Source organism: Herpailurus yagouaroundi, unplaced genomic scaffold, assembly GCF_014898765.1.
Source record: "Herpailurus yagouaroundi ecotype Mexico unplaced genomic scaffold, PumYag 191, whole genome shotgun sequence".
Lineage (NCBI taxonomy): Eukaryota > Metazoa > Chordata > Mammalia > Carnivora > Felidae > Herpailurus > Herpailurus yagouaroundi.
The window spans coordinates 9,347,795-9,361,633 of NW_024412422.1; the positions used below are offsets into that span (position 1 = coordinate 9,347,795).

Here is a 13,839-nt window from a genome sequence, read left to right on the forward strand (position 1 = left end):
ATGTCTTTTGCCCATTTCTTCACTGGATTATTTGTTTTTTGGGTGTTGAGTTTGATAAGTTCTTTATAGATTTTGGATCCTAACCCTTTATCTGATAGGTCATTTGCAAATATCTTCTCCAATCTGTCAGTTGCCTTTTAGTTTTGCTGACTGTTTCCTTCACTGTGCAGAAGCTTTTTATTTTGATGAGGTCCCTATAGTTCATTTTTGCTTTTGTTTCCCTTGCCTCTGGAGACGTGTTGAGTAAGAAGTTGCTGCGGCTGAGGTTAAAGAGATTTTTGCCTGCTTTCTCCTTGAGGATTTTGATGGCTTCCTGTCTTTGAGGTCTTTCATCCATTTTGAGTTTATTTTTGTGTATGGTGTAAGAAAGTTGTCCAGGTTCATTTTTCTGCATGTCGCTGTCCAGTTTTCCCAGCACCACTTGCTGAAGAGACTGTCTTTATTCCATTGGATATTCTTTCCTGCTTTGTCAAAGATTAGTTGGCCATACGTTTATGGGTCCATTTCTGGGTTCTCTATTCTGTTCCATTGATCTGAGTGTCTGTTTTTGTGCCAGTACCATAGTGTCTTGATGATTACAGCTTGTAATACAGCTTGAAGTCCGTTGGCCCAGCAATTTTAATGCTAGGAATTTGCTGTAGGCGAACGGCTCACGTACACCAAGATTTCAGTGCAAGAATGTTCACTGCAGCCTTTTCGTGTTACTATTTAATTGGTAACTTAATGCATCAATTTATGTTGTTATTTAGAAACGCAAAAAAAAAAAAAAACCAAACACCCAAAAACAAAAACCAGTAAACAACCTTTACACTTTGTCCTTAAAGAAGTGGGTAAGTTAGGGGTGCCTGGGTGGCTCAGTCCGACTTCAGCTCAGGTCATGATCTCACGGTTCGTGGGTTCGAGCCCCATGTCAGGCTCTGTGCGGACAGCTCAGAGCCCAGAGCCTGCTTCGGATTCTGTGTCTCCCTCTCTCTCTGCCCCTCTCCTGCTTGCTCTCTCTCTCTCTCAAAAATAAACATTAAAAAAAAAAAAAAAAAAGAAGTGGCTAAGTTAGGGGGTCTCAGCTGGGGATGGTGTGCCCCCTCTAGGGGACACTTGACAATATCTGGAGATGGCTTCAACTCTTGCAGCCGAAGAGGGAGCATCTGGGGACAGAGGGTAGAGATGCTGCCAGGCATCCTGTAGTGCACAGGACAGATCCCCAGGCCCCAAATTTCCGTAGTGCCCGTACTGAAAAACACAAGGTCTAGTTGACTCGTGCGAACTGGAGTTTAGTTAGCTGGAGTTAACTAAGTGGGGCACATTGAAACAGTAGGATATGATATGTCACTTAAAAGAATGTCCTGGTATGGAAGGTCCCCAGGATGTACCATCAAGTAAAACATGCAACATACAGAAGAGTGTAGATTGATGATTTTTTTTTTTTCCAAGAGATACACTTTTTTTTTTTTTTTTTTTTTAATTTTAAATGTTTATTTTGTGGGAGAGAGAGTGCAAGCCCGGGAGAGGCAGAGAGAGAGAATCCCAAGCAGGCTGTGCGCTGTCAGCACAGAGCCCAGTGCAGGGCTCAAGTCTCTGGAACTGTGAGATCAGGAGCTGAGCGGAAGTCGAAAGAGTCAGACGCTTAACCGACTGAGCCGCCCCGGTGCCCCATAAAGAAGACACACCTTCTGTCCTATGCTAGATTTCTCAGTAGGCACATGAAAATGAGGAAAAAGGTTTTTTTGGGGGGGAGAATTTGGTAATTTGACATATTTAAAAGTGGGGGTAGTAACAGCAAAAATTCTTCTTCCATTCGTCTTCTGTGCGTTGATTTTTATGGTTGCTTGCGCCTTTGAAGCTTCTCTAACGGGCTTAAAAGCCAGTACACAAATGAGAATGGTTCCCCTACTTTCATTTTTAACAAAAAGCCAACAAAAGTGAGCTGGGCATTGGAAACCGGGGCCATTTTTGACTTCTTGTTTTGTACTTTTCGGCATTTGCTAATATTGTGGATATTTGTGTGCATCTTAAGAAAATGTGTTTGGGGTGCCTGGGTGGCTCAGCTGGTTAAGTGTCCGATTTTGACTCAGGTCATGATCTTGTGGTTCATGAGTTCGAACCCCACATCAGGTTCTGTGCTGACAGCTTGGAGCCGGGAGCCTCTTCTGGATTCTCTGTCACCCTCTCTCTCGTTCTCTCTCTCTCTCTCTCTCTCTCTCTCTCTCTCTCTCAAAGATAAATAAAACAGTAAAAAAAAAAAGAAAAAAGAGAAAAAAGAAAGTGTGTTTAAATCACCTTTAGTCCAAAACAGAAAGAGTTCAGAAAATCGGGGACTGTCTACAACAGCCCTTTAAGTGTCTATGTGTCACCTTGAAGAAGTAACATGAACAAATATTCATGCATTAATGAGAAGCGACAAAAGAGTTAATCCCAAATATGTAAAAAGAAAAAAGATCAGAAACCATGCCTGAAAATGCTGATTGGGACGTTACTACTCTACACATATATTTATACTTTTCACTCCCAATTTTTTTTTTTACAAACTTTTTCTAAGGTAGTTTTACGAAGGGGAAAAGATACGTATTGTTTAGAGGTGCGAGAGATGCTGAAGGGTAAGCCACTGTGGGGACCTCTCTGAATCCAGAAATTTGGCCCCTGTTTCTTGATGGGGTTGCACGTCTGTTACTGGGTCGATAAAGGAGGAAAAACTTTTCTTCTTGTAGAAGAATGTCATGGAATTCCTGGCCCCGCTGAGACCAGTGGCCATTCGAATAGTGAGAAATGCTCACGGGAACAAGACAGGTAAGGCCAGTGCCAGCTTGAGGGGGAGGCAGGCGGTATTGATGGAGGCTCGGGGCAGCTGCTGGGTTTGCGGTTTGCGGGTTGTCAGTGGACGGGCTCAGGACCAGGGCCAGCCTCCCTGGCGGCCTGGCGGGTCGTCTTAACCTGTTCCTCTTCTCTCCCCTCCCCACCTCAGCCCACACTTGGGCTCGTCGGCTCACCTGTTCTGTTTAGTGAGATACCCCTGGGCGCTTGGGTGGTTAAGCGTCCGACTTCGGCTCAGGTCATGATCTCACGGTTTGTGGGTTCGAGCCCCGCGTCGGGCTCTGTGCTGACAGCTCAGAGCCTGGAGCCTGCTTTGGATTCTGTGTCTCCCTCTGTCTCTGCCCCTCCCCTGCTTGCACTCTGTTTCTCTCTCTTTGAAAAAAAAATAAGTAGACATTAAAAAAAAAAAAAAAGCAGATGTCCTTGGTCCTGGGGTTTTCTGGGCCGGGTCCACGGGCAGCACTGTTGAGTTGCTGAGAATGTGTGGTGTTGCCCCTGTGCTGCCCTCTTCTGCACCCCTTCCCACTCCTCGTGGCCGGCCCCCTCTCTAGGCTTCAGAGGGGTGGGGAGCATGCTGGAAAGAAGGGCCTGAGCTTGGAGAGCCTACCCGCTGGCCAGGCCGGGAGGCTGCAGGATACGGAGGAATGCACTGAGGGCCTCCGGCCATGGGGAGGCCGGCACTGGGCATGCAGGGCATCCTGGGCGAGAAGACTCTGGCATGGGCGGAGGGTTCAGGAACTGTGGCTGATGTCTAGGGACGCAAGGGCTCCTATTTTGGGGCGGGTCTTGTCATCTTTCCTCCCCGGTCTCTGAGCACGAAACCTTGCCTCCCAGGCGGGTCTGCTCCTCCAGCCAGCCCTCCCTCCTTGCCCAGCTCTCCAAGTGCGGTGGAGGACGGGGTGACGAGCGCCTGCCCGGGCTCAGATCCCAGCTCGGCCGCTCGCGAGCCCTGTGCCCAGGGATGAGGGACTTCGTCTCAGTTTGCTCAGCTGTGTAGTAGGGCGTCCTGCCTCATTAAATTGTATTAACTCCTTCAGTGAGTTAGTACACACACAGCATCTAAACAGTGTTGAACGCCTACTGCACGCTCCCCAAGAGCTGCTATTAAACCCTATTGGAGGCTCGGGAACTGGAGGGAGCAGGCATGTGACCATGACGCTTTTGAGGAGGGGCAGAATGTCCCCTTAGAATAGCTGGTGAGGACCCAGGACCTGGCCCCCAGGCCTGGGGCTTGCTAATGACCGTGGACTTCAGCCTGGGTGCAGGACCCTGCCAGTGGCTTAAAGCATAGGGAGGCCACAGTTGGATGTAGAACGGACCCCTGGCTGGTGACAGGAGGGTCCTGGGGCCGTGGGCCGGGTGGGGCTTTGCAGCCCTCCTGGGAAGGATCAGAGCAGTAGGCTGGGCTGGGGTGTGGCAGAGGGGGAGGGAAGGGGGGGGAGGATGTTTATGGGGACGGATGAGGAGCCTGCCTTTGGGAACAGACAGGAAGGAGAATCTTAGGAGGGAATAAACAGCCTTGTGATAGAGGCCTCGGACTGTGGGCTTTGGACGAGGTCACAGCCCTGGCATCTGTTAGCCCTGATGCTTTGCTTCCTGACAGCACTGAGGCCTTGTGTGAGGTGGAGGTGTGAGGCCTCAGTCCGTCCGGACTCCAGGAAGGACTCCTGGGTCCTCCTTTGTATGCACGTTGGGGCCTCAGGAGCTCACAGACGGTGGAGATGGCCGTGCAGGCTCCAAGCTGGTCGTAACACGGCGGCTTCGGGCACGTCTCCAGGGAAGGCCATGGGGCAGGCCCTGGTTCGGGTGGGGTGAGGCTGGAAGGGAGGTGAGGGCCTCCCGTGTTCCTGACTCCTGTAGGCCCTCCACATGTACAGCCGGGCCACGGTGTCTCCCCGCTGGCTCCCTGCAAAGAGAAGTTTGGCCTGGGGTGGGGTGGGGGGCAGGAGAGTCGGCTTGTGTTTTGGAGACTGGGCAGAAATGGGTGTCCCCCCCCCCCCCACTTTCTGCTCAGGCTCCCCCCGGACACCTAGCACAGCACGGGCACTCCTGGGTGACTCCCACCCGTGTCTACAGATTCTGTCTTTGTCATCGTCCCTCAGGGTACATCTTTGTGGATTTCAGCAGCGAGGAAGAAGTGAAACAAGCTCTCAAATGCAACAGGGAGTACATGGGTAAGGAAGCCTGCCTCTGCCTGCTCACAGGGCTTCCTTCACTCCTTCATTTGCCCCGTGAAGTTTTGTGGAGGGCCTGCTGGGGGCCAGACACTGCTCCTGACACGGGGGATAGAGCAGTGAGCGGAACGGACCTGTCTCTGCCCTCCTGGAGGTTAAGAGAAAACTGACACGCGGCCGGCAGAGACAGGCAGCCGTCAGATGGGCTGGGATTGGAGGAGCCGCGTTTTGAAACAGGACTTCATCCACTTGGGCCTCACCCAGGTGACATTGGAGCAAAGCCCGGAGGAGTAGGGGAGCCGGCTCTGGCTTCGCGGGCAGGCCGTTCAGTGGAGGGGGCAGCAAGCACAAGTTCTCACCGTTGGGACAAGTTCTCACCATTGGGGGGGGGAGGGGTCACCCGAACAATGTCCACGGATGCAGTCTCTGACGCATCCCAGTGCAGACAGGTGATTCAGGGCCAGCCAGTGACCCCCAGTGAGGACACGAGTGCGCTGTTAGGAAGGTGGGAAGCCCGAGGAGTCTTGTTAGTAAGTCAGGCAGTAAGTTTTCATTGAGCACCTACTACCCGCACATGGAGGGGATGGTCAGGGTCTAATCAGGCGCACAGGGTGGTGCACAGAGACAGTTCTCCAGCGTTGGCTGTCACGTGACACCCTTGCCCGGGCAGAGCTGCGAGCCCTGCGGGGGGACCTGCCCCCAGAGGGGATGCGGCACAGGGGCCCCGGGGTGGCGGGGCAGGCCCCCCCAGGGTTGAAGTCGGATGGGTGAGATTCGGGGAGGGGGCCCTCCGGGTTCAGGCCCGCCACCGGCCCAGACTGCCACCCAGCAGTAGAGCCAGAGCCAGCGCTGTCGGCTTGGCCGCGGCACCTGGAAGGCGGCAAGGGAGTGTGGATCGCGACCCAGCAGTCCCGGCAGGTTCCGGGCCTGCTCCGGAGCCCTGACCCCCTCCTCCTGCAGGCGGGCGCTACATCGAGGTGTTCAGGGAAAAGAACGCCCCCACGGCCAAGGGGCCCTTGAAGAACAGCGCCAAACCCTGGCCAGGCCGGACCCTCGGGGAGAACGAAGAGGAGGAGGACCTGGCCGACTCTGGGAGGCTCTTCGTACGGAACCTGCCCTACAGCAGCACCGAGGAAGACCTGGAACAGCTCTTCTCCAGATTCGGTAGGGGCCCCCGTCTCCCGCTCACCGCGCACGCCCACGGCACGTAGTGCAAGCCCACGGCCTGAGTTCCGGTCCAGTCCGCCTCCCGGGGGGCTCCTGACCATGGGCAAATGGCGTCACCCCTCTAGTCTCCGTCTGCTCATCCATAGATGGGGCTAATGATCCCTGAGCTGGGGTGAGCGTCGACATGTCACCTACATCGGGGGTTAGCAGGGCCCCCAGTGAAAGGTGGCATCGCAGGCCTTGCGTGCTGTCGGAACTCGCCCTCTCCTGCCCTCACTGTCTGACCCCAGGACAGACGAGATTTGGAAACGTTTTGCGGAGCTTGCCCTTGCCGTCCAGACTGCCTCGCTGCTCAGTGGTTGAAGTCCGGTCACTGGTGGTGTGGATGTGACCGTGCTCTTTGGTCTGAGCTCCACCATCTGAGGCCTCGCTCTCCAGACCGAGCGTCCCGAGTGCATTTGACGGCAAGGGTCATGTCCGCCGTCACGGTCGCTGCTGCCATTCTCTCTCAGGCGAGAATTGGAAGGCCTGGGATTCGGCTTGGCACGCAGGGCTGTGTGTGTTTGTAAGGTCGTGGCCGTTGGAGGGAAGGAAGTGAGGGTTTGAGGTGGAGGGCGAGGCCTGGAAGCTTTGGGATCCCTCACTTCCGTTTGGAGGACGGCCGTGAGGATCTGAGCTCGGCTCAGTGCCTGTTATGGGGGCAGGGCGGCCCCGGGCAGGACTCTGCGAGCAGGCACGTTGGTATAACCTCCCAGCCCATGGCCACTGCCCTGGTTTGCACAGCAGGGCTGGGCCACACGGGCGAGGGGACGGGCAGGTGTCCGTTCAGGAAGATGAAGACAGAGAGGGCAGCCTGATGTTTAGGGTGGAAGCCGGTTCGGACAGGCTGTATTTAGAGCGTAATGATCACATCACAGCAGAAGCCTCTAGGGCACTAACTCTGGACCAGCACCGTTCAGCACACTGCACACAGTGACGCCTTTGTGGATGTACTGACTGCTGTCCTGTGAGCTCGGTGCTCTTGGGGTGCCGTGTTATAGACGAGAGACTGAGGCATGTGGAGGCTCGGGGTTTGCCCAAGGCCACACACATCCGTGTGGAGGCAGGATCCAGCCCAGGCACCTGTACTTTGAGGGTAGCCGCATAAAGGACTGTGAATCAAGGACACTCTTGACCCTTGAGGGGGTCTCGTGCCAACCACTTGCCACATTGTTCCTTGGGCCAAGTGGCCGTGACCGACCCAAAACAGCAGCTGTTATGTGTTAAAACCCATCGTGTGTTGGGCCCAGCCCCTGCCCCCGAGATGCTGACGCCTCTCCTGTCCACAGGTCCCCTGTCTGAGCTTCATTACCCCATTGACAGCCTGACCAAGAAACCCAAGGGCTTTGCCTTCGTCACCTTCATGTTCCCCGAGCACGCCGTGAAGGCCTACGCGGAAGTGGATGGGCAGGTGTTCCAGGTGACTGCTCGAGGCTGGCGGGTGGCGGCTGGGCCCAGGAGGTCGAGAAGGGGTGCGTGTGCCCACGTGCACAGGCACCCATGTTTACAAGAAAACGCGCGTGATGGTGTGCGAAGCCACTCCTTTTTCCCGGAGCCAGTGGAAGGTGGCTCCATGAGGGCAGGGCCCTTCAGCACCTAGGACAGCACCCGGCACACAGAGCACACTCCCAACTGTTTGTCACACGAACCAATATGCTGTCCGTCCTCAGAAATACCGCTGGGAAGAGAAATAAGGAAAGAGAGTTCGGACCTGGTCATATTAAATGGTCACAATAGGGTGCAAGAAACTCTCCCTTTTTTCCAGTGTTACCGTGTAGTGTGCTTAGCAGGCCTGTTCAAGCCCAGGCCACCTCGAGCTCCCTTTCTCCTTTTTGCCCCAGTCATTCGTTCATTCATGATTTATTGATCTCTCCAGCTCGACCTGGCTCCTGCCCATGTGGTGCCCCCACCTCCGTGCGAGGGGACAGGAGGGGGGTTGCTACAGGCATTTTGTTTTTATTTTTTTCTTTATTTTTTATTTTATTTTAATGTTTATTTATTTTTGAGAGGGAGAGAGAGAGACAGAGCTCGAAAGGGGAAGGGCCAGAGAAAGAGGGAGACAGAGCCCGACGCGGGGCTCGAACTCAGAGCCGTGAGATCATGACCTGAGCCGAAGTCGGACGCTTAACTGACTGAGCCACCCAGGCACCCCTGCAGGCATTTTATAAACTCAGTTTCCCTTGTGAGGCTGTGTCAAAAGCCACCCCCCCCGCCAAGTGTCCCGTCCCTGAGTCACATGGCCAGGCCCCACATTGTGCGTGGGTGGCCACATGGTTCTTCCCGAGGCTCTGTCCAGTCTTTCCAGCTGCCGGTGGAGGGACTGGTGTCCTGAGGCAGGATGTGGGCGTACCCTTTCCCTTCCTCTCTCTACCCCCTTCTCACCCCCGCCCCCCACAGGGCAGGATGCTACATGTGTTACCGTCCACCATCAAGAAGGAAGCCAGTGAGGACACTGATACCTCAGGATCATCGTCTTATAAGAAGAAGAAAGAATCTAAAGACAAAGCCAACAGCTCCAGGTCCTTACCTGCTACCAGCCTCTGGGCCCCGCCCCTCCAGCTGCCCGGGTGCTCTGGCCCCTTGGGATGGGTTCAGCCTCTCGCCATGACCTTGCCGAGCCCTGCTTTCCTCATCTCCTTAATGGGGGGGAATCACAGTGGTGCCTTGCTTTTTTGGTGTTATAAGAATTAGCTGCGCCAATATAAGCAAAGTGCTTAATCTGTGGCACAAAGCAAGTGCTGGTCAGATATTCGGGACTGTATTGTCCTTGCTCCCGTCTCTGGGCCCTGGGTGAAGGGCGGGCAGTGAGCTTACTTCTCTGGGGCTTTGCACCTGAGAAGACACTCCACTTGTTCAGGCTTGGTCTGACCTCCCCGTTCTGCCTCTGCCTCTCAGCTCTCACAACTGGAACACGCTGTTCATAGGCCCTAACGCTGTGGCCGACGCCATTGCACAGAAATACAGCGCCACCAAGAGTCAAGTGTTTGACCACGTGAGTGGGCGTCCCGTCCGACATGGTGGGCTCTGGGCCGAATGCCGGGGGGAGGGGAGAAGGAGCAGGGGAGGGGCCGTTGTTCGGGGGTCATCTCCAAGCCCCAGGCCTCAGGCTAAAGTTGTGGGCACCCTCGGGGCCTCGTCGAGAAGTGTCCCATCCATGATCCAGGCCTGTGTCTCCCGGGCCCGTGTGGAGCCGAGCCAGAGGCCACAGCTGATGACAAACACCCAGCTGGGTGGTCTCCTCGCCACAGCCCGGTGACCTAGCACTCCTCCTGTCCCACGTTCCAGATGAGGAAACAGGCCTAGGGACACAAAGCAGCTTGGCCAGGGTCATGCACCTGGAAAAGCCTGAGATGAGATGACACCAGGTCTGCCTGAGTCTGGTGCCCATGCACCGAGCCCGGTCACACGCCTCTCCGGGGGTTGCTGCACCCAGTCCCTCGGCCCGGGGCAGCCCCGGTCTTTGAGACGGGAAAAGGGGAGTCTTCAGTCTCTGCCCCGCTTCCTGTCGAAGTCCAACCTAATTCCAGCTGACTCGTTCCACCCATCTCTCCAGCGCCTTCACATCACAGGCCTTCTTTAAAACGCACGTGTGTGGCGGCGCCTGGGTGGCTCAGTCGGTTGAGCATCTGACTTCGGCTCAGGTCCTGATCTCATGGTCTGTGAGTTCGAGCCCCGCGTTGGACTCTGGGCTGACAGCTCAGAGCCCGGAGCCTGTTTCAGATTCTGTGTCTCCCTCTCTCTCTGACCCTCCCCCGTTCATGCTCTGTCTCTTTCTGTCTCAAAAATAAATAAACGTTAAAAAAAAATTTTTAAAACGAATAAATAAAACGCACGTGTGTGTAGTTACACCACGGTGGAGTCCAACTTAGGCAGAACCTCCGCGTGTGTTTTCCAGCCAGTCAGCAAAGGATTACAGGGGTTTTGGCCCATAAGCCCGTTGACCCGCTGTCATTTACTCCTGCCCAACACTCGAGGTCAGCACTGTCCATTAGAACGAGAACGTGTGCCCCACGTGCACTTGGAAACATCCTGGTGGCCGTGTTTCTTAAAAAGCAAAAAAGAACAGGCAAGGTTCGTGCTCGTAATCTGTTTCATTTAGTTCAGTGGAGCTGAAGCGCAGCCACGATGTCATTTCAACCTCATACACAGTATAAAAGACAACAAGATATTTTGTGTTCGAAACCCAGCACGTGTTTTTTTGCTCCGAGCACTTCTTGATTCGCACGCGCCACATTGCAAGTGTTCGGTGGCCGGATGGGGCTCGGGGCCACCGTGTTGGGCGTAGGACGCGCACGGCCTGTTCAGATTCCACAGGCACCCCACACAGAGAGTCCTGTTCTTCCAGAGCCTTCCGGAGGAGGAAGACTCTGACAAACAGGCGCAGCCTGTCCGTGATGGCTCTGAAGAAGTTAAGCCGAGTAGGGGAGAGGGTGGGCGAGTGAGGGTAGGCTGGTCACCAAAGTGACATCTCAGCAGAAGTTTGATGGAAGGAGGGATTGTGGGGTAAGCACCGGGCAGGCAGAGGTCAGCAAGTGCGGAAACCCCGAGGTGGGGATAAGTCGGCTGCACGGCCACAGTGGAGGGTGAGGCGTGAAGCTAGAGAGGTGGGCGCAGGGTCCTTGATTTACTGTGAACGGCACAGAAGCCAGAGGCACAAATCGCTGTGGGTATGTGTGGGGCATCGGCGGGGGGGCCCAGTCCCATCCGGCCGCCTCTTCAGGCTGTTGGGAGATGGGACGGCTGACTTGTCCCTTGCCCACTGGCTGACGGCCTCTTCCTTTTCCCTCTCCCGCAGGAGACCAAGGGCAGTGTGGCCGTGCGTGTGGCCCTAGGGGAGACCCAGCTCGTTCAAGAAGTGCGGCGCTTCCTCCTGGACAACGGGGTCAGCCTGGACTCCTTCAGCCAGGTGGGTACCAGCTCGGAGAGTCACCAGCCCCCGGGGAGCTGAGGGTGGAGTTTCAGATCTGGGTGAGCTGGCAGGTTTGAGGATCAGGCCTCTCAAGGATGATCAGTATTAACCCTTAAATTGTCTCCAAAGAAAAAAGTTTCACGCGGGCTCAGACGAGGGACCCACTTGACTTGGATGGTGTCTCTTGGGGGCGGTGTGCAGGAGGACTGCCCTGTGACTCACGGCTTCTCCACCCAGATCGGAGGGGCCCTGAACATCCCGTCCTCCCCACCCCCCACCCCCCCCAGCACCTTACTAAAAGCACCTGCTATCTGGGGGTTTAGACCTTCCTTGGACCAGGAAGGTTACAGACCAGCACTTAAACATGGCTTATTCTCCACCACATAGGAGATTAGAGTAATGGATGGTCGAGTCTTAGCAGGCCCGCTGAGGCCCCCTCACACCCACCCCTCCGTCACAAGACACTGAGGCCCAGAGAGAGGGGGGCGGGGGACTCAGAGGTCACACAGTGAGCCTGTGGCAGGAGCTCAGGCTAAATCTCAGCTTCTGACTCCCAAACAGCACTCTCGTCAGCCGTCCAGGCCCTCAGGTTTACCGTAAGAGGGCAGCTGGGAAGGAAGGCTGCGTGGGTATGTCAAGTAAATACACTAATAGCTGACAGTGGGACTGACCGCGGCGGTCGTCTACATTTGTGTGTTATTGTTGGGGTCACTCACCTGACAAGCCGGGAAAGCAGCACTGCTTGCTCCCGTCGTGGCCCTTGGATGGGGGGGGGGGAGCCACAGGCACAGAGAGGCCAAGCCACATGTTCCGGGTCACAAAGCAAGTCAGGGTGGAGCCCCAGAGCCCACACCCCCAGCCATCATCCCCTGCGGCCGGAGTTGCACCTGAAGCCCACTGGGGTGCAGTCCTTCCCACCCACAGACGGCTTCCACCTCACCCGTCTTAGTCCTTCCAGCAGCAGCGAGGCCTAGAGGATGGGCATGACCATTAGCTGGTCCATTTTGCAGATGAGAAAACAGAGGCCAGAGCGAAAGCAACTGACCCAAAGTTTCCAGTTAGATTTGTGGCCAAGCTGAGACTCATGCTGGGATACTCCAAGTGCCCGGGGTTTTTCCTTTACATCTTGGCTCCTTCCCGCCCTTCCCGTGTCGCTTTTCAGTACAGTAACCACTGACATTTACAGACCGCGTGTGCTCTATGCACTTGGCTCGTATTAAGGCACATAATTAAGTCCGTCCCCGCAAGGGTCCCGTGGAATGGGCGCCGCGTCCTCAATGTTAGGTGAGGGGCTGAAGCAGTACGTCTCTCGGGCTGGATGGCTAGTGTCTTCGTTTGGCTTCTCCCAAGAGCAGACGCTGAGACAGGGTCAAGTGCATGTAGGTTACTGGGCAGTGCAGAAAATACTGGTGAGAAAGGTCAAGGGGAAGGAGGTCAGCGTGGGGGGTGCTTATTACAGTGACTGCTGGTGCAGCGAGGGGGCTGAGCTTTATGGGGAAAGCTGCAGGGCTCATACCTCACACTTGTCCTGCCCAGAGGACGGGGGACGCGTGAACTCCTGAGAGCTGTAGGCTGCTCCCGGGGTGTTAACCCCTCGGCCCTTCCTGCCTGCCCCACGTGTGGTATCTGCAGTTCCAGGAAAAAAGGCTCTCAGCCCTGAGATGCACATCCTGGCCATTGGCAGTCTGGGCAGGAACGTTCTGGAAGGTCCAGAGAGAGCTGTGTTCAGGCATTGTCAGAATCTGCCACAGCTCAGGAGGGGAGGGGCTGAGATTTGACCCGGGGCTTCAGAGCTGGAGCCCTCCTCCCATTCTCTGCAAAAAGCTGCCCCCTGGAGCGGCGTGCCCAAGAGAGTGGGGCCTCAGGGGCCCGCTCCCCAAGCACCTGGCACCTGAGACCGCAGAGGGGTACCTGGTGCAGAGCCAGCCACAGATCAGGGCTGGTGTTGGGCTGGGGGATTCTCCCGCCTGTTGCCCCACGTGTGTTCATTCCCTGCCCCGCAGGCCGCAGCCGAGCGAAGCAAGACTGTAATTCTGGTGAAGAACCTCCCGGCGGGCACCCTGGCGGCCGAGCTGCAGGAGACCTTCGGCCGATTCGGCAGCCTGGGCCGAGTGCTGCTGCCCGAGGGCGGTGTCACTGCCATCGTGGAGTTCCTGGAGCCCCTGGAGGCCCGGAGGGCCTTCAGGCATCTGGCCTACTCCAAGGTAGGGCTGCCGGGGCCTGCTCAGAAGAGGGCGAGGGGGCCGACGGACCCGCAGGCAGGCTGGTGAGGCGCTGTCTGCAGACCAGCCCTCTCTGACATGATCTGCCAGCTGCCCCAGCCCCGAGAACACCTCAGGGCGGGAGAATGTGAGAGGGGCGCCCTAAACATCCCCCAGAAACCTGGCCATGGCTCCTTGCCTGACTCTGGCTTCCCTTGGTTTTCCATCCCCGGGTGAATCGGGGCCATCATTCCCAGAGCTTCGGGTATCTTGTACTCGCGATAAGTTAGAAGTCACTCCTGTAAGCGGCCTGTCCCCTGTTTTCTGGGTAAAGAGGAAGGAGCATTACATGCGCACACGCTTCTGTCATAGCGTGTTAGTTTCTTGCGGCTTCCGTTACAAATGGCCGCAAACGCAGTGGCTTTAAAACAGCAGCACTGTATTGTCTCACAGTCACGGAGGCCAGAAGTCTGAATTCCAGTCATCCTCGGGCCCTGCTCGCTCTGAGAGCACCCTTCGCTGCCTCTGCCAGAGGCTGGTG

At 55.9% G+C, this 13,839-nt stretch overlaps 1 protein-coding gene across 2 annotated transcripts in view; it reads left to right on the forward strand.

Moving 5' to 3' along the window:
• RBM19 (RNA binding motif protein 19) overlaps positions 1–13,839 on the forward strand; it is a 157,690-nt gene that overhangs the window by 14,579 nt on the left and 129,272 nt on the right. For both annotated transcript variants that reach the window (XM_040443806.1, XM_040443807.1), the window contains exons 8-15: positions 2,706–2,784; positions 4,911–4,982; positions 5,943–6,146; positions 7,478–7,608; positions 8,586–8,707; positions 9,084–9,180; positions 10,984–11,094; positions 13,101–13,301. In XM_040443806.1, the coding sequence (XP_040299740.1) occupies positions 2,706–2,784; positions 4,911–4,982; positions 5,943–6,146; positions 7,478–7,608; positions 8,586–8,707; positions 9,084–9,180; positions 10,984–11,094; positions 13,101–13,301 (1,017 nt within the window). The remainder of the gene's footprint in view (positions 1–2,705; positions 2,785–4,910; positions 4,983–5,942; positions 6,147–7,477; positions 7,609–8,585; positions 8,708–9,083; positions 9,181–10,983; positions 11,095–13,100; positions 13,302–13,839) is intronic.